Source organism: Poecilia reticulata, chromosome 5 (genome assembly GCF_904066995.2).
Source record: "Poecilia reticulata chromosome 5, P_reticulata-male-v2, whole genome shotgun sequence".
Taxonomy (NCBI): Eukaryota; Metazoa; Chordata; class Actinopteri; order Cyprinodontiformes; family Poeciliidae; genus Poecilia; species Poecilia reticulata.
The window spans coordinates 23,500,694-23,525,070 of record NC_088834.1 but is presented as its reverse complement, the minus strand read 5'-3'; the positions used below and the strand labels follow the sequence as shown (position 1 = coordinate 23,525,070).

Genomic DNA, 24,377 nt, shown 5'->3' with positions numbered 1-24,377 from the left:
GTGCTTGTTCAGCTGCTGGGTTTCTGCTTCGCTCGGCGCCAACACGGGCAGCCTCTCTGGGCTGGACGGGACGCCGCAGGCTCGGTAAACAATCAGGCAGAGCAGGAGGAGGAGGACGGCAACCAGCGCGTTGCAGGCGATGGCAACCAAGGCGGCCGTGGATAAGCCTGTGGAGTTTTCCACGGCGTCCATGACGAACACTCAACTGCCGAGATTCGGTTAGAAAAAGTTTAATCTGCACGATGGTATATTAGGTCCAACATGAATAAGGCATGTAACATACCTGTTTTCCATCATTAATATTACTTTATACGCATTTATCTTGCATATAAAAAACCTGATGTTTAGTCTTTATGCATATATAAAGTGAGTTATAAAAAAAAAATTTTTAAAAACAGAAACAGTCTTGTGATTAGCTCCGCAGACTTGGCACAACATTTAGACGAAGCAACATTTGAGAGAGTTTGTCAGCATGTTTCCCAGCAGAGGGGAACGCTGGCTCTGGTTTTCTCTGCAGCTCCTTTAAGGCGACGCTCAACGAGTCAGGAGAAATTAGCCCTGCTGCCCTCTGAGGGTTGAACAGCAGGCTGCACAAAAAGCACTCCGGTACATTTCATGAAATGCAGTCAGCATCTGTGAAAGAGAAACAAACGGAACAATGAACATAGATTATTGCAATAAATATTGTAAAAAGCCAGTGGTCATTTTCAGTCACAATTAATTTGTCGATATTTATACTATCACGTCCCGTCACTGAATCTGAACGATATATGCATCAACAGGTGCTGTAGCTTCTACTCTCTTTGTTTTTGTACAGTCAATTTGTTTGTACAAAACAACTTTATCAACATCCGCTTGTCATTTCTTCAAAAAAATGTCACACTTTTTATTTCATAATTATTCCCTACAGCACTACAGGGGTTTCGCTTTTTGTTGCATGCATCTGAGTGCTTCAAATTTATTATTAAAAATTATAATTTTTTTGTATCATGTGAAACAAGTTTTTCAAACAAAACCTGCCCCTGTGGGAACAGTAACTACATTTCAAGTCAGTCAGGTTTTGAATGGTCTAATCAAAGCCCAGGAACACTCCAGTGTGACTGAATTGAAAATATTTTGCACAACAGTGCCCCATAATTCTTGGACAGCGACGTGAAAGACTCAGTAATGACAGCTGTTAGGTTAGTCACTTTTTAGCTTTAGGGACAGTTACTTTATAACACCAGGTCAGGTTCTTTTTTTACCTTATAAATAAAATCCTCATTTGAAAACTGCATTTTCTATTTGAGTCATTTTTGTGCGATATTAGAATTAGTTAGATCGGCTAAAGAATAGAATAATAAAAAAGTAAAAACTTTTTCACAGCTCTTACTTTCTTTATTTTATTTTCAGGATAATTATTTAAACAGTGACAAAAAAACTCAAAGAAAAGGTTTCTCCTTGTTTCAGCCATATTTTTTAAAGCTGAAAACAATTATGAGAAGTAGTAATGTTCTTCCTGATTGTTGAAAGTACATTTTATTCATATATCACAAGCAGGATGAAAACCACAAAGTGTTTCACGATTACATTAAAATGACAGAAAAGTGTAAAATATAAAATAATAAATAACCTAATAAATACAACTCTGCAGCCCATTTTTTTGTTCAATTAAGATCTTGTCTAAGTGTCTCCAGCTGCTTTTTGAAAAAATGTAGCGAGTCAATTCAGAGTAGAGACTGAATGTGAATGAAATTCAATAGATTTTTCTTTTTTTTTAACGACCTCTAGATAGATTTTCCTCCAAGTTACATAAGTATAACTCTTGTAAATCATCGTTCCATTCCAAATAAATAAAAAATAAACTGGTCTTGATGGTTAGCCAGTGCTGTAGATGGTTCACAGGTAATTTAAATGAAACGCTTCATGAAAACCCCAATCAACCCCTGCAGAGCCGCTGTTGGGTTCCTGCAATCACATCAGTAGTCGCTCATCAACTTCTGTATTTTCACCCGCATGTTCAACAAAGCAGCTTGATGTGTCTCACTTTGAGGCTGTGGGTTATTATCAGTGATGGAAAGCTTTAAGAGATTGCCTGGTATTATTTGATTCACGGTGCAACTGAACTTTATTTCTCTTTAAAGTCCATATGGATATCCTGACACTGTAAGAAAACGCTTCACACAGTCAGGTCAACTTTACAAACATGAGTCACAAACTGGACGTAAGTTCTTATTAAATGGATAAAATGAAGACAGATCAAGTGTTTAAATTATTAAATGTTTGATTATTTAAATGTTTGGCGTTGTCCCTCCTGGTGGGAGGTCAGGCTGTGCCTCAAGAGGAGACGAGTGTCTTCTTGGTGTCTTGTTTATGAGTGACGGTTGGATGGAGACAGACACGCGTGTTGTGACTAGACTTAGAGGTTCTGGAAAACGCTCCATCATCTGGAGGAGCTCGGAGTTGAGCCGCTGCTCCTCCGCATCGAAAGGGATCCGTCTAAGTGTTCCCTTTGTTAAAATCCAACTGTTTGTTTCTGGAGTCTCCGAAACAAGAGTGCCTCATCATTACTCAGATGACGATTTGGAAAGTCCGTCTTTAGATTTCTGTTCCAAGCGGATTACAGAAACATCTCTAATCAGCTGATTCTTAATATTTTATGATTTTTCCCCGGATGGCTCATGTGTAATTGAGAGGCCTTTTGAGTTACCTCCTCAACAATCGGTCTTGGAAAACAACTAATGCCACTGAGGACGTCAGCACTTTCGAATTTCTTTAACCATACCCGGCTCGTTTCTAATCCGTTTAAGTATCTCTCACCGACAAAGAGTCAGCCTCCACTTCCGTTCTGTTAGAGAAATAATACTCCTGCGGTCTCCTACCGTCTGCGCCTTTTCACGTGGAGAACAGTTCCGTCTTCAGCTGCCTGTCGTCCTCTTCCTCCTCTCTCATCTCTGCCGCTTCCTCTGCTTCCCCATCTGCTCCGATGCACTGCACACATGACGAAGCAGGACCACACACTGGCAGTGCGAGAGCTTTCCAATAAACAAGGATGCAGCGAGACGGACAGAGAGAGAGAGAGAGAGGAAGAGAGGGAGGCAGAGGAGGGGGCTGTGCAAGTGGATGTCAGCGGTGATATCAACCGTAGGGGAGAGGAGAACGCTATGGATGTAATTACACAGGTCTCCTGCTGCAAGACAGGAGGAAGAGATGTGGAGGCTGTTATGATGGAAAACAAGCAACGCTGGTTGGCAGATGAAACAATAACTCGCTCGGCGGCGTGAACGTAAAGGGTTTATTTTAGACGTCTGGCTCCTAGAGAACAGAAGGAAATTACAACGCGCAGCTATACGGGAAAGAGCACACTGAAGTCTGTTAATGTAGCTTTATTAGTTTACAGCAGGTCTGTTATCGTAATGAGAATATAGGAGTAATTGGAAAGTTTGTCCAAGTATTATGGTTGTTTGTTTGTTTTTTTCTTCATCTGTGCTTTTGTCCCACCCTGTCTGCTCACAATAAAGGTACATTTAAAAAAAAAAAAAAGAAGAAGAAGAAGAAAAAAAAAAGATCTTCCATTCTACATTTTGAATCATTTTGGGTAAAGTTGTATTGTTGTTTTTTGGCATGTTTGAACAAAAACAGCTCTTAGACCATCAGGTTAGGTCATTAGGCCTGTTCTGTAGCTGCAGAGTCACCAACGCAAGGTTAAGTAGCAAATCCCTCTGAGATTATTCATATTTAAACCACAAACATCACATTCCTTTGACCAGATTGTGAGTTAGAAGGAAAGGAAATGTTTTGGGGGGTTTTTCTAGATGTATTTATTTACAAATAAAGCAGTAAAAGAAAAGGGATAAGCTCATTTACTCTGATATCCCCAAAATAAATGTTGCTCAATCAACGCCAGCATAAACACAGCTGCCTTCAGCAGACAGGCCTGGGAGAAGGTTCTGAACGTCTCCTGGAGCTCTGTTTGATCCGTCATCCCAAAATACCCCTGCTTTCAGTATTTTGTGGGTGGCAATACTGAGCCCTTTAATACAATCATGATGGAAAAGTTAATTAGCGCCGCATTTAAAAGTAGAACAGACTGTGTACCCAAAAGAACTCCAAGAAGAGAGGAATAAATGGCCTTTTCAGGCAACGTCTCTGTTCTGAGGGTAATTAAAGCAATCACTCTTGAAATCTCTCTTGGGATATTTTAATGAAAATTATTTTAGGTGTTTTTCAAATAGGCAACAATTAGTCTGAACTCAGAGTCCAGCTCTCTGAGGAAATAAAAATAACTAGTTATGTCTCAGGTTTGTTTGGAATAGGGGGAAAAAATTAAGCATGCCGTTCATGACCACCATGCTGGATGTTTGTGGCCATTTGTATCACATAAAAAGATGCAGATGTTTAACGGAGAAAAAAAATATGTAGCTGTGACGCAGCCAACTGCAGCAGGCGTTCATGGAAATCATCTCGGTTTAATCCGCTAACAGCACAACTTGTATTTGCAGCACGTTTGTATTTTCAGAGCTGATTCTTCGTTTTATTGCGTTTCATTTCTGGGAACTAAAAGCAGCATTTGAGCCTTTAGCTTGAGGCCCCTCTAGAGGCCAAAACTAGTACTGCAACACAAAAAACCCCATCTTTTCAGTTTGAAGGTCTAACTTTAAACGTAAAGCAGGTTTATTGTCTGAATATATTAGAAATAGTGACGTGAGTCAAAAACATTGTTTAATTTCAGTCCAGCAGTTTAACAAAAAAAAAGCTGGAATTTCTTTCTTTTTTTTCTTCTTTTCTTTACTTTTCTCTTTTATGCACTTGCAACATAACTAGACAGATAATGAATAACAAAAAAATCTAACTAAATCCAAATCGAAATCCCACTAATATGCATATGCATTTATGAAACCCTGAAGTGTGTATTTTTAGACGTATTGCATAATAGCCTCATTTTTTTTGTTCAGTGCACTTTCCTCTGTCCCTGAAGCGCTGCATCAGACTAATTTATGCAGGTCTTCAGTAAAAAACTCCTATGGCTATTATCAGAGCTGATTGGTTTGTATGTTGCAGATGTGACTCTCTTGCTTTCCTGTGTTTGCTGTGTGCCTAAGCGAACGGGCAAAAAAGTACATTTTTTGCCGTTCCTGGTAAAACATGACACATAAATAAATGTACTTCTTAATCTTTGACGAGTTTTGACTTTTACAGGTTTTTGGCATCTGAATGTTTTCCAGAGCGTCCTGCAAGGTTCTATTCCCAGGAACATCTGATTAGATGTTATGCATAATTTTATGAAATCATCTGTCTGATTTCAAGCAGCATTTTCTGGTGTGATTCGAGGGTTTTGTTTTGCAGTAAGACTCTCTCGGCCCTCAGCTCCCAGCTATTCTCTCCTCGTAAAGGAGTTTTTGCCGAGCTTTGAAGTGTGTTTGGGCTTTTCTGTGATTCCTTCTCCACAGTGATGCAAACCATCAGAGCGTTACGTGTCTAAAAGGTGCAAGGCCTCTTGTGTTCCAGGGCAGTAAAAAACAATAAATAAAGAAAAACACAAAGATTATTCCTCAGTTTGACTCCGTACGACATCATTATCTCTATTTCTTACACTTGCAAATATCTTTGTTTCAGTGCCATAAAGTCTTAATAAATGCGCTATATATTTTTTTCTTGACATATAAACAGAAAGCACTGGTGTTTTTGAGACCATCCCGAGCGGCTCCTCTCCAGAGGAGTCATTACCGCTGACATGTCTGGACGCATCTCAAGACTGTGTGGTCTTTGTATTATTATTTTTTTCTGTCTCTTATTCTTTAACAACAAGGTTTTTGGTTGGCTATCCGTCTGTCTGGTGCGCTTGTGTGTCTTGGTAAGATAAATGTCAGCAGTCATTAGTATTCTGAGTTACCATGGTACACATAACAAGATATACAGATCATCTATAATTTTCTAATACACACAGGCCAAAGTCGTGACCCAGTTTCCAGCCACATGTGTGTTTTCAAAGGGCACCCCTGTCACACTGAAGACAAATGGCTGCACGTTGGGGAGAGGAGGGGTTCCGGGCAAGGTTGCATTTGGGAGGAAAAGCAGCGAGGGACAGCAGCTTTGCAAAAATCATACCGTCCATCTTAAACAGATGATCGCGTTAAATGCTTTTCCGCCTACGGGTGGCGAGTTTTTGACATTTTGACGCCATCACTGTGCAGCACCTTGCAGAAATATTTACATTGCTGGTACATTTTTAATTTTACATTTCAGCACAACAAACTTTAATATTTTCATTTGGGTTTTATTTTTTTCATACATGCACTGTAAATAACAAGATCGTCTCTAATTTACAATAAATGTCCTTATTTTACCGGATTTTTATGGTCAAATTGTGATAACCACCGCTGCCGACATTGTACCATAAATTAGAGACTTTTTTTTTTTTTACTGTGTGTATTTTATCCACTTTACAGTCATTATTTTATTTAACCTTTATTTATACCAGTTGTTTCCATGAGATCAAACATCTCATTTACAAGAGATGTTTTTATTTTATTTTGAAAAATAAAAATAAAAATACAGAGTGACAACAATGCATTACTTTGTTTTGGCTTATCGTGTGTTATTAAAGTTTCTTCTAACACGACATGTGAATACTTTTGCTAACATTTGCACCTGTATGTCCACACAGTGATATAAAACTGGTTTATTAGACACAAACAAATATCCACATCCTCACAAAAACCGCTCAGTTAAGTGAGGATGTAATCTATCTGGACTGAAACATAAAGGTCAGCAACGCCGGAAAAGGGCAGGGATATTCAATGTGTCTTTAGATATTTGGATCCTTATAAGCAGTGTGATTAGAGTGGCTCTCACGCTGATCGTCAGCAGCACCGCTGATTAGTTAATCAGAGATACTGGCCTCTGAAATCGCTAATGAACAGTGGCTCATATTAGACTCTTTATGAAAGGTCATTAACTCCTGAATTACGCCGAAGAAATCCCAAGTGAGCGAGCGTAATGTGGAGGAGAGTACGGCCCCGGCAGAAAAGCACAAGGAGTTGGACGGACCTGATGAGTCCTGAGGCGTTGTGCTGCAGCGGAGGAGGAAGAGACGTGATGCTGACAGGAGACGACGCATTCAAAACTGAAGGGTGTTAAGTCAGATTTAAGACTGTAATATTCTTCATCAATATATCTTCTAGATTTCTTCTTTTTTTTCCCCCCACATAATGAGATCATTGATGATAAGTGATCCCAGGCACCTTTATGCTCTGTAAGGGCAGGATAATCATAGGAGAGGGAGAACCAGACTGCTACAGGAGCAGCTTTGATCCACTAGAGATGATTTAGCTCGTTTTACCTGCGGTAAGTACAAAACTACCAGAGTGCGCTCATCGTGTCTTTCAGATTGTTCAAGTTCATAAATCTTATAAATGTCTCATAAAATTAAAATCTCTCACATTACTGTAAAAAAAAAAATTGCATTAGCCCCTCTGAGCTGTTTGGATCTTTAAAACAGTCTGCAGCATGTTTAAAGTTTTCATGCACAGAGGTCACCGCAGTGGACAGAAATCTAAAAGCCATTTTCTTGTGGATTTTTATGTTATGAATGCACACAGAGCACTGAAGTGGACACCAGTGTGTTATACAATACACTATCGACTAGTGCAAAAACATTTTTGTTAAATCCAATATGGCCGACAGATGAAAAAAGCAACTCAGGAAGATCCAGTCCCTCCTTTTACTGTAGAAAACTCTTGCAAGTAAAAAAATATATATATATTGTGGCATCAAGTTACCCCCTAAAGAACAATACTACTGATGTGTTATCCAAATAACAATTTTATATTTCGAGAAAATTACAACTGATCACCTTAGAATTTTTTTTTTGTTTTTTTTTTTTTACAAAATTTTTAAACCCCACTCTTTTTTATGCTTTAAAAAAATCAAAAACACTTTGGGGGAAAAAAATCCTGACATAAAGGATCATAATTCACGAATTAAATGTAACGTATGCACGTAATGCCACATCGGCTAAATCTGAGCACATGCAACAGTTTGTTGTCAAATGCGTTACATAAAGGTTCGCGTACACAGTTTATTTAACCGTTGCATGAAACCGTTTTTATAAAAAATGCAATAATGCACACACACTGTGATACAAGCCGAATACCTGAGAGCGCTTTTGATGTCTTTAATCTCGTCTAACCTGAATGCATTTCATGTTCTCTGCCTGCTCTGCCTCATTCCCACCATTATCACATTTCATTTATGCAGCTGCATGAAACTCCTGAATAGGAGGAATGTTGTCATGAGATATGTGTATATGGAGAATGTGGTGCTTAATGGAGGGAGCTCGTTTGAGAGGCCTATTTCAGCACTTCACACGAGTCATGGACGGCTTTCAAAACACACAGTCTGCGCTGTTGCTAATAACGCAGCAGGATGGCTACAGGTGATTTGACGTCTTCTAGCAAAGAAAGACATCAAATGGGTTTTGAGGCAAGCTTCCAAAAAAAAATGAAATTTAAAAAAATATATATAGCTGATTTTAATTTGCTTCAATTAATTGCATTTGTTTGATTTTTCTTTCTTCCCCCCGCCACACGGCACGTCAGTCGGTTTGCTGACACAAAGTCTACCTTGATCCCTTGATAATCTGCCTAAATTCTTTCAAGTCGCCTAATCCTGGCCCTCATTTTTCATCTCATCCTCTCGAGTTTTGCTTTGGTCCGACATCAAAGAGGCTGCGCCACAATCGTGTTGCATTTCCCTTTCAACTGACAGTAGATAATAGACCAAAGATTACTGCTAAAACTGACTCGTACAAGTGCATTACAATGACTGCATCAAACCTAATTCATCAAGGGGGAGCTGCTTTTGACTTCCACCTGCACGGAGGAGATATGTTTTCACTGAGGGGTTGTTTTTTGTGTGTGTGTGTGTGTGTGTGTGTGTGTGTGTGTGCGTGTGTGTGTGTGTGTGTGCGTGTGTGTGTGTGTGTGTGTGTGTGTGTGTGTGTGTGTGTGTGCGTGTGTGTGTGTGTGTGTGTGTTGCATGTAGGTGTTATTTGTGTCATCAAGGGCGCTCTGGGCACAATTTTTAGCTCAAGGAGGGCTGAAACGTCTAAAAACAGCTGGAAAGAGCTGCTTTAAATAGCAACAATGAGAAAACTGCAATGAGTCATGAGATAAAACAGACTCGGAGGATCGTGGAGCTCCGCTAACCTCATCTGAATCATCACTTTTATTTCCTCCTACCTTTTCAGCTTCTTTTCTACACGTCCCAGTCACTTCGCAGCAGGGCCGGTTTTGTTTGACCGTTTGATGGAGTGGGCAGTCGGCTGCATAGAGACCAATCTCCTATATTTAGCTGGTCGTCTACTATGACATATCAAACGACGGGAAAGAGTCCAGGGGAGGATGTTTGCAAAACACGATGATGGTACATGTGGGAAGTAATGGCAGAAGAGAAATATTTCAGACTGTGAAAAAAAGTCTTTGCCTACTTACAGATTTCTTTTGTTGTTGCTTTTTTTTGTTATATTTGTCTGGTTCTCATCATTAGATTGTTATTTTCTGAGAAACGTGACCTTAGGAGAAAGAAAAAGCAGTTGTTGGATGTCAATTTTATTAAGTTTATGGTTCATCAATATGAGAGAGAGACTGCAAAAAATGTAATCTATTGGAGAAAAGAAAAATTCATAAAAAATACCACTGCTGGCCAAAAAACATCATGGTCTGCATTCATGAGAGAGAACATACACACTCTGAAAGCCTGGGATTAAAATTTAGCACCTTCTTGCTGTAAGTGGACTCAACTAAACTAAAAAAAGTTTAAAATAATTTATTTAATTTACACTGCAAGAGCATCTCTTTTAGGTTGGAAATGTGACATCAAATAAAATAAGTAAGAATGGACGATTTATTAAACATATTTTCAGTGTTTTTATAACATTTTTGACTCCAATGTTTATTACAATTGCATGAGATTATTTAGCAACCTTGTGCGACTTTTGGTAGTTGCTTTCGTTACTGACTAGCTGGCAATACTGTCGCTACAGTTGCTAGCCTGTCTGTGTCGTCCTACCTCAGCTAAACACAGAGCACCTGAAACACTTATCAAATAATTTTCCAACATATCGAGCGAATCATAAAGTTTGTAAAGTAGAACAACTTTTGCCTTTTTTTATTACTTTGATTTGTGCACAATTAACTTTCACTCCGATAATATATCACCGAGACACATCAAGAATCTAGCATCAAGAACCTAGCATAACCATGCTAACGCTAGCCTAGCATTTCAGCAGTCTCCTTCCCTTATTAGCAGTTCTTCGAATCTTGAGCTTTTTGAAGACAGTAGTTTTACACCTCCTATGCATGTTTAGATAGAAGTGGTAATGTTTGTTTCGTGTTATGTGTCAGAACATTAGCCTCAGCTTTCTTTAGAAAGTTAAAATCATATTGGGGCAGCATGTTGTCATAAACATGGCTGGTGAGTGAGCTAAGTAGGGCGCAATATCAAAGCAATAGCCGTGAAACATGTTATTTTACTGCATAACCATGGCATAATTTTGGCGAAGAATCATACTGGAAGTCCTCAAATGAGTTGAATCAGTACTGGTGTTGAAATAAATCCAGACCAGAACCTCCCTAACATGACTGACGGGACACACAACAAAGGCAGGAACTACAGACCTCCGTCAGGGTTTGAACTCTGCAGGTAAAAACTTCTGTCACTCTGAGCAGGTAGGTGAGCTGAGGATGAGTTGATCTCAACACTTATGGCAAAATGAAAGTGACATTGTAGTTTTTCTTTGTAATTCCAGAGTGAAGTAAGGAAAGGAGTCCTTTTGGGTACTTCAAAAGATTTAAAGCGTTAGATCTTTTAAACCGGTTATTCAGACTTTAATCAGTTTTTTAGTTCAAAGGTTACTTCACACGCAGGTTTTTAGACTGTGTAAAAACTCTTAACATTGCAAAAGAAAAAAAAAATTGACAATCAGCTGTATGGATTCTGAGTATCCTTAAAATAATGGATGTTCCAAATCCAAATCAAGGCTGAATTTATTACATCACTTAAGTATGACCTCCAGATGTCCAAAGAATGAAACTAGAGTAATTGAAAACATGGAAGTGTTCTTGGAATACAAAAGTAATGTAAGATACATTTTAGAAATAAGGTTTTCTTTCACTGAGCTGCTAAGCGAACTGAAATAAAATCCAAAAACTGCATGTTGTCATAGCGATGTGAAAAAGCATTTTCCACCTTAAATTTTCTAATTACTTCAGATATGTCATGGTGTGTTGGTGGAAGAGGACCCAAAAACAGAGAGGCTGAGGTGGCGAGTAGATTTGAAAATTTCATGAAAAAATATGAACAAAGGCTAAAAACAAACCCATAAGAGAACAGGGACCCAGAGGAGAACAAAAAGCATCAGGGACAAACAAAGGCACAAGAAGCATGACTGGGAACAGGATCTACCAGGAGGAACCAGCAAGGAGCAAGAGGAAAAAATGTGTTTTAGTATTGGGAGAGTGAATGATGGAACAAAGGACCTGGGCTGATTAGCTAACAGGTTCCAGTTGTGAGGGCAGAGAGCAGAAAGCAGGCTGAGAAGAGCACATTAAAAAACTGAATCTTGCTTTAAAAATAACTAAATGTAAAAAAGATGATTAAACTAAAGAATAACTAGACACAAGAAATAAATATGATAAACTAGAATCACTAAGAAAGCACTAAACTAAAGTAAAGCAAAAACAAAGCTAATCAAACAAAGAAACTAAGGAACACAGAAAATTGACACTAAAATCAAACCCCCAAACAATCCAGGACCTGACAGGATGTCTTTGTCTGATGTTAAAATATGCATGATTATCGGCAACATCAAGTTTGACGAAAAGCAAAAACAAGAAATTTATCAGAGTGCAAATACACTTTTAATCACATGGTGTATTTGATTAAGTTGAAAGTAAACAAAAGTTTTTGCTAAAAAGACACATTTTTGTTACAGAAAAATCATACTTTACCAAGAACAGTTATTTACCTTGTAGCAGGGATCCCCAAACTTTTTCCTGTGAGGTCCACATAACTTTTCCCTTCTCTGGTGGGGGGCCGGAGTCAGTTTGTAACAGAAAAAGTGTGACGATTGCAGGAGTGCCTAAATGTAAAAATGTATTGTTTTCCAGAAAGCACAATTAAATAACTCTCTCTTGGCTCTTCACAGAAAAAATCCAGGAAGGATTATAGTCCGTATTTTCCGAACTATGAGCTGCACCGGGCCGTAGTTTGGGGACCACTGCCTTGTAATATCGACACACTCAAATACAGAGTCATTTGAGTAATCATTGGTGCCTCGGGTAAAGACGTGTAAAAAGCCTTCAAATAAATTCAACCATAAGTGAAGGAGTATAATTTCATACTGCAGTTTTCAGGAAAAAGTCCTCCAATTCATCGGTGTACTGTACTTACTATGCTAAGTCTCCAGGACAATAATCCTCGGCACACATGGAAGAGGATTTTTTAAATTATTAATATTACAATTTTTAGGATAATTAGAGTGTCAAAAAGGACTATTAATAAATAATACATAACTTTCTGACTCTCTTCCAAATAGTAAAAACAAGAGAGCATTCTATTTGGGTAGGGAAGATAAATGTTGATCTTTTTACAGTCAAGGAATGGCTTCAAGAAACTAGCTATAGATTGGAGCACTGTCTTCAGACTGAATTTGTGCTTAGTGTAGGAAAAGATGCACCACTGCCTTGGCCTTGTGGAAACTAAAATTCTTGGATTTCCGTTACATCTAGAAATCTACATCTGAATGAAAATCAAGTGGGACGTCTAGCGTAGAAATATATCACATTTATATTGATTGTTCAAATGAAAAGAGGAAAGAAGATGTGGGGGGGGGAATGAGTTATAGAAAGCAGTAAAAATGAGTCATTTCCCGTCAACAGGGGGGAAAGTAACATGAGCCGGTCCAGATACCATCATCCAGCGGTTTCTGTTGCTTTGTCTCATATTTATTCTCCCTTCCTCTCGGTGCTAATGATCCATCTGAAAGACACACAGACGTACAATGAAACGCAAACATCAAAGAAGCTCTTTGAAAGGCACGCCGAGGCATTTTGCAGACCGAGTGAGTCTCATGCACGGACATGCTGTTAATGACTCTACAGCATTTTGTTTGCTCAACATCAGAACAGATGAGAGCGAAACGTTGCGGATCGAGCCAGGCTGTCCGACTTACTGTGGTGAAATGAACGATGCAGGTGACGGCGATGACGAGAAGGCCGATGATGATCGATGCTATGGAGACGTACAAGGCGCTCCTGCCCAGCCTCCTGGAGCCGTCATAGTCACCTTGATAGTAACTCTTTCTAGACTGGGAAATAAAAGACAGGCACAGGCAAGGCAGCTTTGTTTATACAGCAACTTTTGGCGCAAGGCAACTTAATCTCAGCGTACATTAAGATAAAACACATCAAAACAGATTTATTACACACAAACTTGGCACTGTAAACATGCATTTCCTTCAGTATTCCAGCCTTTAGATTTCAATTTTTATTCATAGCTTCTTTAAACGAAGAAGAGAAAAAAGAGCAAATATACTTAGACATGTGTAGTGACTTGCAAAAATTATTCATGCTCATATCTTTCCATTTGATCATTACAACCTCAAACTTTGCGGTGTTTTATCGGAGTTTTATGTGATTGACTAAATAAATCAGAATGTAATCGGTAAGTGAAAAGAAAATGATATAGTTGTTTGTGTCTTTTAAATGGATACAAATATGGAACGCTCGAGAACATCGTCATGTGTTTCAAAAACGTCCTGCCTCCTACGTCAGACTAAGATAAAAGGTTTTGTGAATCCTGTATACACAAATAGGTGACGAACATTTCCAATTTTTATATGTTAAAGAAATCTAAAGAAATTATCTATCATTTTCCCATTTATATAATACTGAGTGTTGGTCCATGCTTTAGCAAAAGCAAACAAACAAAACAAACACAATGAGGGACATTAAAGATTGTGGTTGAAATGTGACAAAGGTGAACGCAGCATCAACGTTTTACTTTGATGGACTGAAATCCTGTCGTCGTTAGAACCAGTAAGAGGATAAAAATAGAAGATAAATTTGTTTGACAGGCGGAGCAGGTGTCTGTGTGTGTGTGACTGTGTTACATCTCAGGGTCCAACAGATTCACTCCCAGGTCAGAGGGCAGCGTCACCTCAGTAATTTAAAGACACCCTTTCCTTTAGCCTCTTTCTTCCTTTCTCCTCTGACGTGCTATTTCATGTGAAAAAAAAAAAGTGTTGAAATCCAGCTGGTTTAGTCTGCGTAGTCCATACGTACCATGACAGAGAAGACCAGGGCCACTATGTTGACGGGGTACGCCGGACAGAAGCACGCCAACATGGTCAAACAAAGGTAGCTCCGGAGGGGAGGTGGAAGTTCCTGCTCTTTCAAAGAGCCACGGTCAAAAAATGTGCTCCCGTTTAAGGAGCTTTTTGTCTGTGAGTCGAGCACACCGACTGCCATTGACGTCCAGAACACGTATAGTATTTTTTAAAAAAACAAAACACTAAAACAGCCCAAAAATGCTGATTAAAATCACAAAATGTGACTAAGAAATAAGCCCAAAGAAGGAAAATCCAGCTTGAGGAGTTGAAGTCCCAAAGTTCATCCAGAAACCGACGTCTACGGATCGAGTCAGATGATGTTCTTTGGGTGTTTTTCCATTTCGCCTCTGTGGGTTTTTCTGTTTGTAGGCAGAGATGGTAAAAGGAGAGAAGTGGAAGATGATCTGTGACCCTCCAGCTCCTGACTGTCGGTGAGGGGATCAGACTGTTTACCACCTCTGATCCGGCTCCACATACAGCCCTGCCCTGTCCTACTGTACCCCACTGAGTGTGACATATGTGTGCTAATTTTCTTTTTCCTTGTCAAAGTAAAGTAAAAGCCCAGCATGATTTTCACAAAGAAAGTTGTTTTCTCCATCCACCTGATGCAGATTTGGAGCAGCAGTTCAGCTGTGTGTCCCATGTTGCCAACATGTAGGTCCCTTTACAAGGAACCTACATAGGAAAACGATGTGTAAGAAACAAAACATTTTGTCTTGATTTTATGTACATTTAATGTGTGATATCCATAAAGCAAAATACGGTTATTCTGTTGTCATGGTAACAGCCGTGCATGGTAACAAACTTGTCAAAAAAAAAAGTTATTGTGGGTCTGACTGTAGATTTGACCAATTTTGTGTAATTTTTTTGTTGTAATTTTCAAATTAAAACAAGTAATCTTTAGTTTAGCAGTGTGTTCTCTTCTCTTTCCTGTTTTGAAGATGTGCCTCAACGTTTTGTCCTTCTAGAAACATGGAAAAGCAGTAAGTCATGGGTTAATGACTGAATTTCTTGAAAGCATCTTAAATAAGTAAAATATACACTTTTAAAATATTCTGTGTGAGATTATGCCACTGAATTAAAATGAGGATTTTTACACATTTTGGAGCAAGTAAATCTACTAGCTGCTTCCGAATGTCTTTTTTTTTGTCACCAAATCTGAAACGTTCAAGTTACGTTTTAAACACCTTTTAAAACTGATGCCCACATCAACTGACCACAACCATAGAAATACAATCAATGATCACGAATACCATCACAAATTGCTTTAGAATAATTTATTAGGAACTTCAAATTGAAATTGTCAGAAAACAAACAATAAAAAATAAAAAAGGAAAGCTTGGCGAGGGACAGTCTGAATTTTTACCCAGGCTCACACAGAGCTCCACACCAAATATTGGCCCTTTTTCATACATCACCAAAACAAAAAGGCATCTTTAAAAGCAATATACAAGGGGAAAACACATCTCAAAACAGAAAAATATAGTTCATTTTCCAGAAAATAAGTCTTAATGCCGCAGAATTTTCCACTTCTTGTCTGCTATTACCAATAATAGTACTATTTTCATTTGTAAGGTAAAAAATAACTTATTGCTTTATTGTACGTTTAAAAAGTTACAGTGTTGGTGTCCAGCAGTAGTTTCTATTTCTTTCTTCTTTTTTTAAACCATGTCCCAGCCTCTCTGACAGAGGAGCTACTGGCGGCATCAGGAAAGTTTTCTGTGCCAGAAAAACAGTGGAGGCTTAACAGGCAGGCGGCTTGTTTTTGCAAATCTGCTCCAGCTTTCCTGCTTTTTCTGCCAGCCAGTCGTCTCGTTCATGGCCTCCGTATCAGACCCGGCTGGGAGCGTGACCCTGTTCCGCTCCTGGCTCCCTGGCCTCTGCCTGTTCACCGCCACGCGGAGCAGCATCATCACACTAAAACAAAAATATGTTGGTTCCAGAGAAGCACAGATTCAGGAGAAAGTCGGGCGAGAAAAGCAGGCGAGCCAAAACGGAACAGGGTGATCTCTCACTCTCTCTCTCTCTTTTTCTTTTTTGTTTTGTTTTTCTCAGTACCAAAGAAAAAAAGGCAATCAAAATGCTCCTCCGCTGCCAGAAGTAGTTCCATATTACACTCTGGATGTATGCGCACAAACACGGACTCACGCACGCTCAGACGCAACCACATGCACCTTCAAACAGTGATAAGAGGACAAAACAGGATCGTGGTTTGTGTTTTGTTTTTTTTTTTTTTTTTTTTTTACAACTGCGTTCTCTGAGAATGTCCTTCATTTGTCGTCACGGTGGAAAACACCGCATAAAAAGAAACATTTATTTCAATAAGAGAGCAAAAAATCAGAAACATTAAGAGAACCGCTCAAAAAATATATATATAATATTTTCAAAAAGAGGAAGTCAAGCCGAACCCCCGTTCCCCCCTTGAATCCCTAGTTTCTCCTGCTTTACGGTTGTTTCTCTTTCCACAAGTCTGTTGTGTTTTGCTGAAACAGGTAGCATGAAGATGCAAGAGTCAAACTTGCATGTCTGAAGGAGTAAAGTGGAAAACAGACGACTTGATTGACTAATGGAGCAAATATGCCTAAAAGTTATCCTGAAAATGTACTTGAGGATCCCGGCACTGCACTTTGATGTGAATCCTGCTTCAAGGTTATTCTTCCATAAGTGTGTTGTGTTTAACTAAAACAAGTGTCGTGAATATGCAAAATGCAAACATGCGTTGTTTTTTTTTTTTTAGATGAAGTACAAAAAAAAAAGGTGGTGACTTTGCAAACATGTCAACTCCTTGAATTGTTGTGAATAGCAATCTGCCACAAAGCATTTTCTACAGATTTAAGATTTTTACTGATTTGTCACAGAAGTCCAGCTCGCATTTTTGAAGGAGCGAAGCGATAAAAAGGGACAACTTTCTTCATTAAAAGGGTAAATATGTCAGATATGATTTTAAAAAATAGCAAATTGCTATAAAGTTATTATTCATTCTTACGACCCTTGGATTTATTTCAGACAGGCTGTGCGAGAAATCATCCTCGCAGTCAAGAGAAGTGACAAGTCTGTTATTAACCAAAAAAAATAAAATTAAAAAATGCCAAATAAGATCCTAATGAATGTACTTTAGCCCTGCACTGCTTCTTCTATTGCTTTAAGGTGATATTTTTCCTTTATTCCTGAAGTCCATTGTGTTTAACTTAAGTTGCGTGAAGATGGACGAGTCAAACTTTGGACTCTTAGTAAAGTAAAGCAAAAAAAAATAACTAAAGGGATGATTTGGTCAGTTAACGGAGAAAATACACCAGATAAACTCCTAAACGTGTGCATTTCAGCACCGCGCTGAAGTGACACAGGAGCGTACTGGCCCCACAGTATGCACATGTAACCACATGCATGCTGTTAAAGTAGTGAGATGCTTGCAGACAGTAGCACATGACATCCAGTCAAAACCAACCAATGAGAACCCGCCGTCCATCTACCCCCCCCTACCTGCCTCTATGTACAATATCTTACAGGAAGACATAAAAACATTGCTTTAAAACCAATTACAGAATAAAATACCTTACAGATTATCATTATTATGTCAATATTAATAACAATATTACAAAGGTTTTTGTTTTTAAAGACTACCAAAATATACATTTTTGTTTGGTTTTTTTTGTTTGTTTTGTTTTGTTTTTTCATCTGTGTTTTCAGTGACAGTTGCAGCGTAAAAAAGGACTTTTTGTCGGGTTTGTTCTTCCTTTGTTAAAAATGCCCCCATCTCACGCGTTTCTTTTGTTTGTTTTTTTTTTGTGTTTTTTTTTACCACATCAGTAACAGCTTCTGAAAGATTTCATGATAAAATAACACATCACATTATAATAAAATCATTTAAAAAATAAATCAAAACAGTTCCTCTTTGTCCTACTCCAACAGCTTCTCAAACATTTTTTTTTTTTTTTTGCAGATTCCTCCCCTCAGCTTCAATAGAAGAAAGAAATGGTAACCGAGGAAAGACGGTGGTGGGATGTGCGGGAATTAGTGTGTTGCTCTACATGAAGAGGACGAAAAAAAAAAAGAAGGAGAAGAAGAACCGGGGACGTTATGTTGAAGTGAGATTAGTACAGCAAAACAAGAGTTCTGGTTTTTAAAAAGATCTTCAGTCGGTGGGTGGAGCCACGTGGTGCCAGGAGAGCCCGCTGGAGACCCGTGGCCAGCCAATCAGATCGCGCCGTCAAGGGGCAGCCAGCGTTCTGATTGGCACAACAGCAGACAGAGGAGGAGCCCTCCGATCCTCTGTGACCCGAGCCTCCTCAGTGGTAGCCATTAGTGAACGCAGTGGCGATCAGAGGACCCTGAGGACACAGGGACAGGAATGAATGCACTCTTTGTGAGCACATGTGTGCACCCTGGCATGTTTTTGAAATGTAGCAGGCATGACCTACCCCTAGACCATGGCTAAACCCTGTGCTGGGGGCGGGGCTAGCGGCACTGATGTAGCTGCTGACTCCTGAGTCTTGGTTGGCCGCAGCGTACAGGTCGGCCATTGGTCCGGGGCTGCTGGTGCCCAGGAAACCAGCTGTGCGTGAAGGGGTGGAGCCTGAGAGGCAGGAGAGACGAGTCAAGCTTGGACACCAGAGGGCTTCACACACACGCACACACATGCTTCTAAAAATACACCTTTATTTGTCCAAGCAAGCTTTTGTGCAAGCATTCTATCTAAAGCAAGCACACAAATACAAGAAGCAGAGTCGCAGGCCTACCTCTGACTACTGCTGCTGCCGCCGCCGCCGCCATTGGTCCGTATGCAGTGAGGGGAATGGCTGAGGATTACACAACAAGTCGCGTTACAGCACAAACGTCTCACTGTGGTCCGCTCTCCGATATCACATCATAAAGCAATAATCTACAGCTCACTGTGGCTGAATCTACATCTGCTCACACATCTGTCACGGCATTTCAATCCAATTGCTGCACGGGGGTTAAAAATGCACCCAGGATACGACGTCGCAAAGCATCTGGCTCTGAGTTCACCGGATATGGAGGGGGGGGGGGAAAATAAATAAAATGCCCGGAGTCACATGTCCGAGTGAGGAGTTTTGAACCTTCAGGTTTAAAAGCGCAGCTGCAAAGAGATGCTTGCAAATCTGGGTCGTTGGTAGAAAGTAAACAAACCTAAACGTGTCCTGCTGCATCAGGAGACGGCAAAGCAGATCTTTATAAGAAATTCATTCCTGTTAGGCTTGAGAGAAGAAACACACAGATCTGCTGCATCTTCTGCAGTCATTATATCACATTTGATTTAGTTTTTACCTGCTACTATTTTAGTTTCTCTACACTGAATCTCCCCTTTAAGATGGTTCCTTCTACAACATAGGAACCGGGAGGTAAAACTCACAAACACTGACTGACAACAGGCTTTAGCTAATACTGAGTTTCACCCAGTGACCTCGTTTAATCTGCAAATCAACTATTGGGGCTTGTAAAACACATCAGTCCTTGAACAGAGGTGAAACAATTAACTGGATTAATTATGATGAATCGATAATTGAAATAATTGTCAACTAATTTAGTAATTGATTAGTCGTTAAGCAGTGTACAGACTCTTATACGTTTTGAATTTAAGGTCAAAAAACCCTTCTTTAAATAAATCTGTTCTACCCAGAGCTTCTCAGGTGTCCTAGTTTTAGCTTTGCTGGGTTCAAATTCTGTAAAAACAAAAATAAGGCAGAAACACTTTTTGCTCTTATAATTTGGTTAATTAAAAACAAAAATAGTCAACAGATCACTCCTACACTGTATTGATGTTGAATGAAGAGCTAAGGAATTGAATATTATTGCATTTTTGACAATAAAATTTTTATTTTCTTTTTAAAATTGGAGTTATTTAAATATATTTCTAATATGTTGTAAAATAAGCTCAGGTGGTTCTAAAAGAAAATCTTCAGAATTTGCCAATTTTTTTTATCCGATTAATCGTCAAAATAATGGATCAGTAAAATAATCATCAGTGTTGCTTAGTGTTTTATTCCAGCAAAACTTAGGGTTTTGCGAACAAAAATAACAAGCAACTTTCTTTGACTCACATTAAATTCGAAACAAACACATTTAGGTTCATGGTTAAAAAGTCACAAAGTGCTACAGAAAAAAAAACCTGAAGGTCTATTTCAGGTTTTGTGGGCAGAGTGTTCGGCAGCTGCCAGACGTTCTTCCTAATGATAGCTTCTTAGTCACACAGGATTCAGCTGATCCTGAACGGAACCAAATCGGCAGCGGAGCTTTCAAGAGTTATAAATACCAGAGCCACCCGTCGCTCCGACTGACCGTGAGTCAACCAAATGTGAAGCATCACTCTGTTCGTCAGGACAGACCAGAAGAAAGAGACACAACCACTGGAAAACTTGATCAATATCCGATATTCATAATGGCTGATAACCGATATTCACCGACATTATATACTGCGCTTACCCTCCGGAATCGTAATGGTTAATAACATCGATGCAGTTTTACGCATCAAACCAACACCGATATGTTAGTAATTGACTGACATCGGCTCATTCTGATGTTAATGCACAATTTTCTCTAAAATTGAATCATTCTGATGACTTTAATCTTTTTTTTATCCATGTACAAATATTTATGAAACCTAAAAAGTAAAATCTTGTATGCCTTCCTCTCTGTACAACACTTTCTGATTTAGTGTCTGCATGGAAACTTGACACAGAACGAGATTAATGGAAAACAAATTTTTTCGTGAAATTGGATTTTGCCTTGTTAGTGTTACTTTGGATCAAATCAATTTACTCTGGTTTTGAGGTTGAACTAAAATAACAAAGCTAACTTTGTTTTCTTTGGCTCTTGTACTTAAGTGACAATAAACACACATTGACTAAAACCGGTTTTATATAAAGAGATGGAGGTTTTGACTACATTTCAGCCCTTTAACAGCTTGTGGTTGGTACTTTGTAGAGATCTGCTTTTTGTAAAAGTCAAATTTTCATTGTTCTAAATCCCAAAAATAGAAATACAATTATTTAACACATATTATATATCCATATAAAACACATATTTTATGTAGTAGTTATATAATTAACCCTGATCTTTTATTTTTTATTTTTATTTTTTTAAGTTTTACAGCTCAAGAGAAATTTATTCACTAGAAGCAAAGGGCCAACTTAATCTTTGAATTTAAACAGTTGCAGACCTCTGGCTTAGGACGCATCAAAGTGTTGGATTTTGTTGGGTTTTGCTCGTTTCACCATCTTAAACCTTTGCAGTTTAGGTTATTTTGCCCCCAATTTTCTCACACAAAAAAAATATAAAAAAATTGCTGTCTGAAACAAGACATCAATTTACAGCCAAACGTTTTGCCAAACTGTTGATTGGAGCAAAGTGACCTGGAACCGACTTCAGCAAATACACGCGAGCTGAACGTAAAAATGTTGGCAGCCTTTTGAAAATCTCGTTTTCACTATGTTCTCCAGAACAGGTCAGTTCAGTTCGCTGTTTTATAGTCAGGAGAGCGTTTCCACCTCCAGTTGGCGAGGCCAAAAGCCTATTGTTGGGTCCAAAGAGACGGACCGACGGGAACACAGAAATGATGCGGCGCGGGTCGGTTGTATTACAATGGAAACGGGCAAAACGGCAGAACTGAAACGTGGCAAGAGCTACGTTCTTTGGGGAAGTGGGTCTCTGCTTTTCAAAAGCCCTCTCAATATGTCGATAATATCCATCAACTCTGCTTGATCGTAAATATGTAACACTTTTCCCCAAAAGTTGAAACCTCCAAGCTTTTAGACGGATTAAACAACAGGGAAGTCCAACTTGGCTCCCTGGCATATGACATTTTATAATAAATAAATAAACAAGAAAGATACTTTAACACTTGCGAATATTTGTATCTCACGTAATCTTTAACAAATGGTAGCAACCAGATTGCGAGTGTTTGAAAGTGCAAAACACTAAGAAGTACATTATTAGTTCACCTTCCAAACAAGTTAATATGACTGATATTTCTTTGCAGAACCCCATGTACCACCGGCAAGACGCAAGCCACGGTTTGAGAACTAGAGCTCCAGGAAAAGCAGAGGCTGTTAATAGTTATTAACACCAACACACTAATCATGCCAACACCCCAGCTCTTTACACAGCTTAAATGTACATTTCAAATCATTTTGTTTTTATTTTGAAACAGGAAAACGCTGCTTTAAATCAACTGCTTTCTCTCACACACACAGTGTGATGTCGACCTTTGCTCCTAGTGTAAGTAACTAATAAGGCTTGAAACAAATAAATATTCTGCTGAATGCCATTAATTTAGGGAAATCAAAATCTGGTAAAAAAAAAAAAAAAAAAAAAAATCTATTCCTAAAAAAGCTGGAGTTTAGAAATTAGCCACAAAGCTCTGACTGGAATCAAAAGCTACTACAGCCACATCCAGCACCAACTTTTCCTACAAACAAGGCTCCTGTGATGTTTTTAATCTCTATTTAGCACCAAAGACTCCGAAGGGCAAACAGTTTGGTTTGATGTTTTGCTGCTAAATGTTTTTTTTTCCACTCCCTTGGCCTTTAGAAGAGAAAGGAGCCACTGACCTGCCAGCTCAGGGGGGTGGGATGATGTCAGAAGGGGGGTCCGCTCTAAGTGGAACTCTAGAAAACAGAGAAGGTCAAGAGAAAGAGCTCTTTGTAAATACAGTCACCATCCACCGGAGAAACTACAAAGCCACAGACACACAAAACAGCAAGATGAAGGCACAAGTACAGAAAGTTAAAAAAAAAATAAAAATCCTTTAAGGAAGGCAGGAAGTCAGGAGCGAAAGGAAAAGGAGGAGCTATAAATGAAAGAGAGTTACATAAGCAGATCAAATAAACAGAATCACCAAAGAGGAAAGAAGAAACAGATGTACAAATCTAAAGGGAAATATTAACAAGTCATATTTAGGCTCAGAAAGAAAAAAAAAAGTGAACTTTTGGACCAACAAACAGAAAGACAAATCGCTTTTAATCCAGATTTCCTCTCTAGCTTTTGCGCACACACAAACGCTAGAGAGGAAAACATGGCTGCTGTTGTTCATCACCAGATGCTTTCAGAAACCTTTTGAAAAAGCTGCAAGGAGCCAGATGTGTTGGACATTTAAAACTAAACGTACCTGGGAACTGGTAAGTGTATCCGGGTGCTATTCCAGAGTAGCTGCGGCTGGTGTAGGTAGTAGTCTGAAAACCAGGGTAGCCTAAAAAAAAACAACAAAAAAACGAGAAAATAATCTGCTTGGTCAATCTCTCGTGGAAAAACTTTAAAACAGAAAATATCCTACTAATAAAAAAATGTTTGACACTAATTTCACTGGATTTCCAATCTGAAACTATCGCAAAGCTTTATAAAATGCTTATAAGCTTTTGTAACTGACCGCAGAGTTACTTCAAATGGCCAGTAGGGGGAGTAATACAGCCACACAAAACAGAGCTCCTGCTTTTTCTCAATGAAAATATCTTCAAATGCGTTTTCCTCCAATAAAAGCCCTTCACTCTGACTTCTGTGCTTTACATACACCATTAATGAGACACCAAAGAGAAGGCGTCGATTCAAGACAAACTGGCAGTCTTTTTCTGAGACGGTGTGTTCATGAAGCCTCCACAACATAAAATAAATACACAAGAGTACATATTTAGTCCAAAGTAAATCATTTACTCATGCTTAAACGTACCGCTAAGCATTAATCAGCATTTCAGAGTCATTACTGCAGCTGAAGAGTGTATCTATTAGAGCTGCAAAAAGATATGAGACCTTGTTTTGTGTCTGCTTTTGGCCTCACAACCTGCCTATACATATTTCTATATTTCTATATTGTTGAGACTCTTGTTTTTAAGAAAAGAGCTAGTTTTCTTTTTTTTTTACCGTTATTATGGAAAGTTAACCAAAAGCTAAAATGTATTATGTTAATGACAGTAAATAAAGCAGGCGTTTTGTCAGGCCTGTCGGCACTGAAAAAGCTCCACCACTTTTAAATTGTTTGTGTGGCGAGAGAAAAAAA

General features: G+C 38.9%; 2 protein-coding genes across 3 annotated transcripts in view; both read right to left on the bottom strand.

The window, feature by feature from the left end:
• Positions 1 to 385: 385 nt before the first annotated feature.
• Positions 386 to 14,781, bottom strand: LOC103464979 (transmembrane protein 233). Its single transcript, XM_008409430.2, has 4 exons — positions 14,325 to 14,781; positions 13,214 to 13,348; positions 9,222 to 13,020; positions 386 to 633 (listed from the first exon to the last, which is right to left on the bottom strand). The coding sequence occupies exons 1-3, from the start codon at positions 14,508 to 14,510 to the stop codon at positions 13,009 to 13,011; spliced, it is 333 nt and encodes a 110-aa protein (XP_008407652.2). The 5' UTR covers positions 14,511 to 14,781; the 3' UTR covers positions 386 to 633; positions 9,222 to 13,008.
• Positions 14,782 to 15,633: 852 nt separating this feature from the next.
• LOC103464978 (RNA-binding protein Musashi homolog 1) overlaps positions 15,634 to 24,377 on the bottom strand; it is a 33,003-nt gene continuing 24,259 nt past the window's right edge. For both annotated transcript variants that reach the window (XM_081607309.1, XM_081607310.1), the window contains 5 exons: positions 23,496 to 23,576; positions 22,939 to 22,995; positions 19,108 to 19,167; positions 18,790 to 18,944; positions 15,634 to 18,699 (listed from right to left, as the gene is read on the bottom strand). In XM_081607309.1, the coding sequence (XP_081463435.1) occupies positions 18,658 to 18,699; positions 18,790 to 18,944; positions 19,108 to 19,167; positions 22,939 to 22,995; positions 23,496 to 23,576 (395 nt within the window). In that variant the 3' untranslated portion in view covers positions 15,634 to 18,657. The remainder of the gene's footprint in view (positions 18,700 to 18,789; positions 18,945 to 19,107; positions 19,168 to 22,938; positions 22,996 to 23,495; positions 23,577 to 24,377) is intronic.

Excerpts from the sequence above, each read along its gene's own strand:
- LOC103464979 (XM_008409430.2), bottom strand. The coding sequence starts at position 14,510 with ATGGCAGTCGGTGTGCTCGACTCACAGACAAAAAGCTCCTTAAACGGG. Across the intron at positions 13,349-14,324 it reads CCCTGGTCTTCTCTGTCATG|TCTAGAAAGAGTTACTATCA; the intron begins GTACGTATGGAC and ends TTTATTTCCCAG.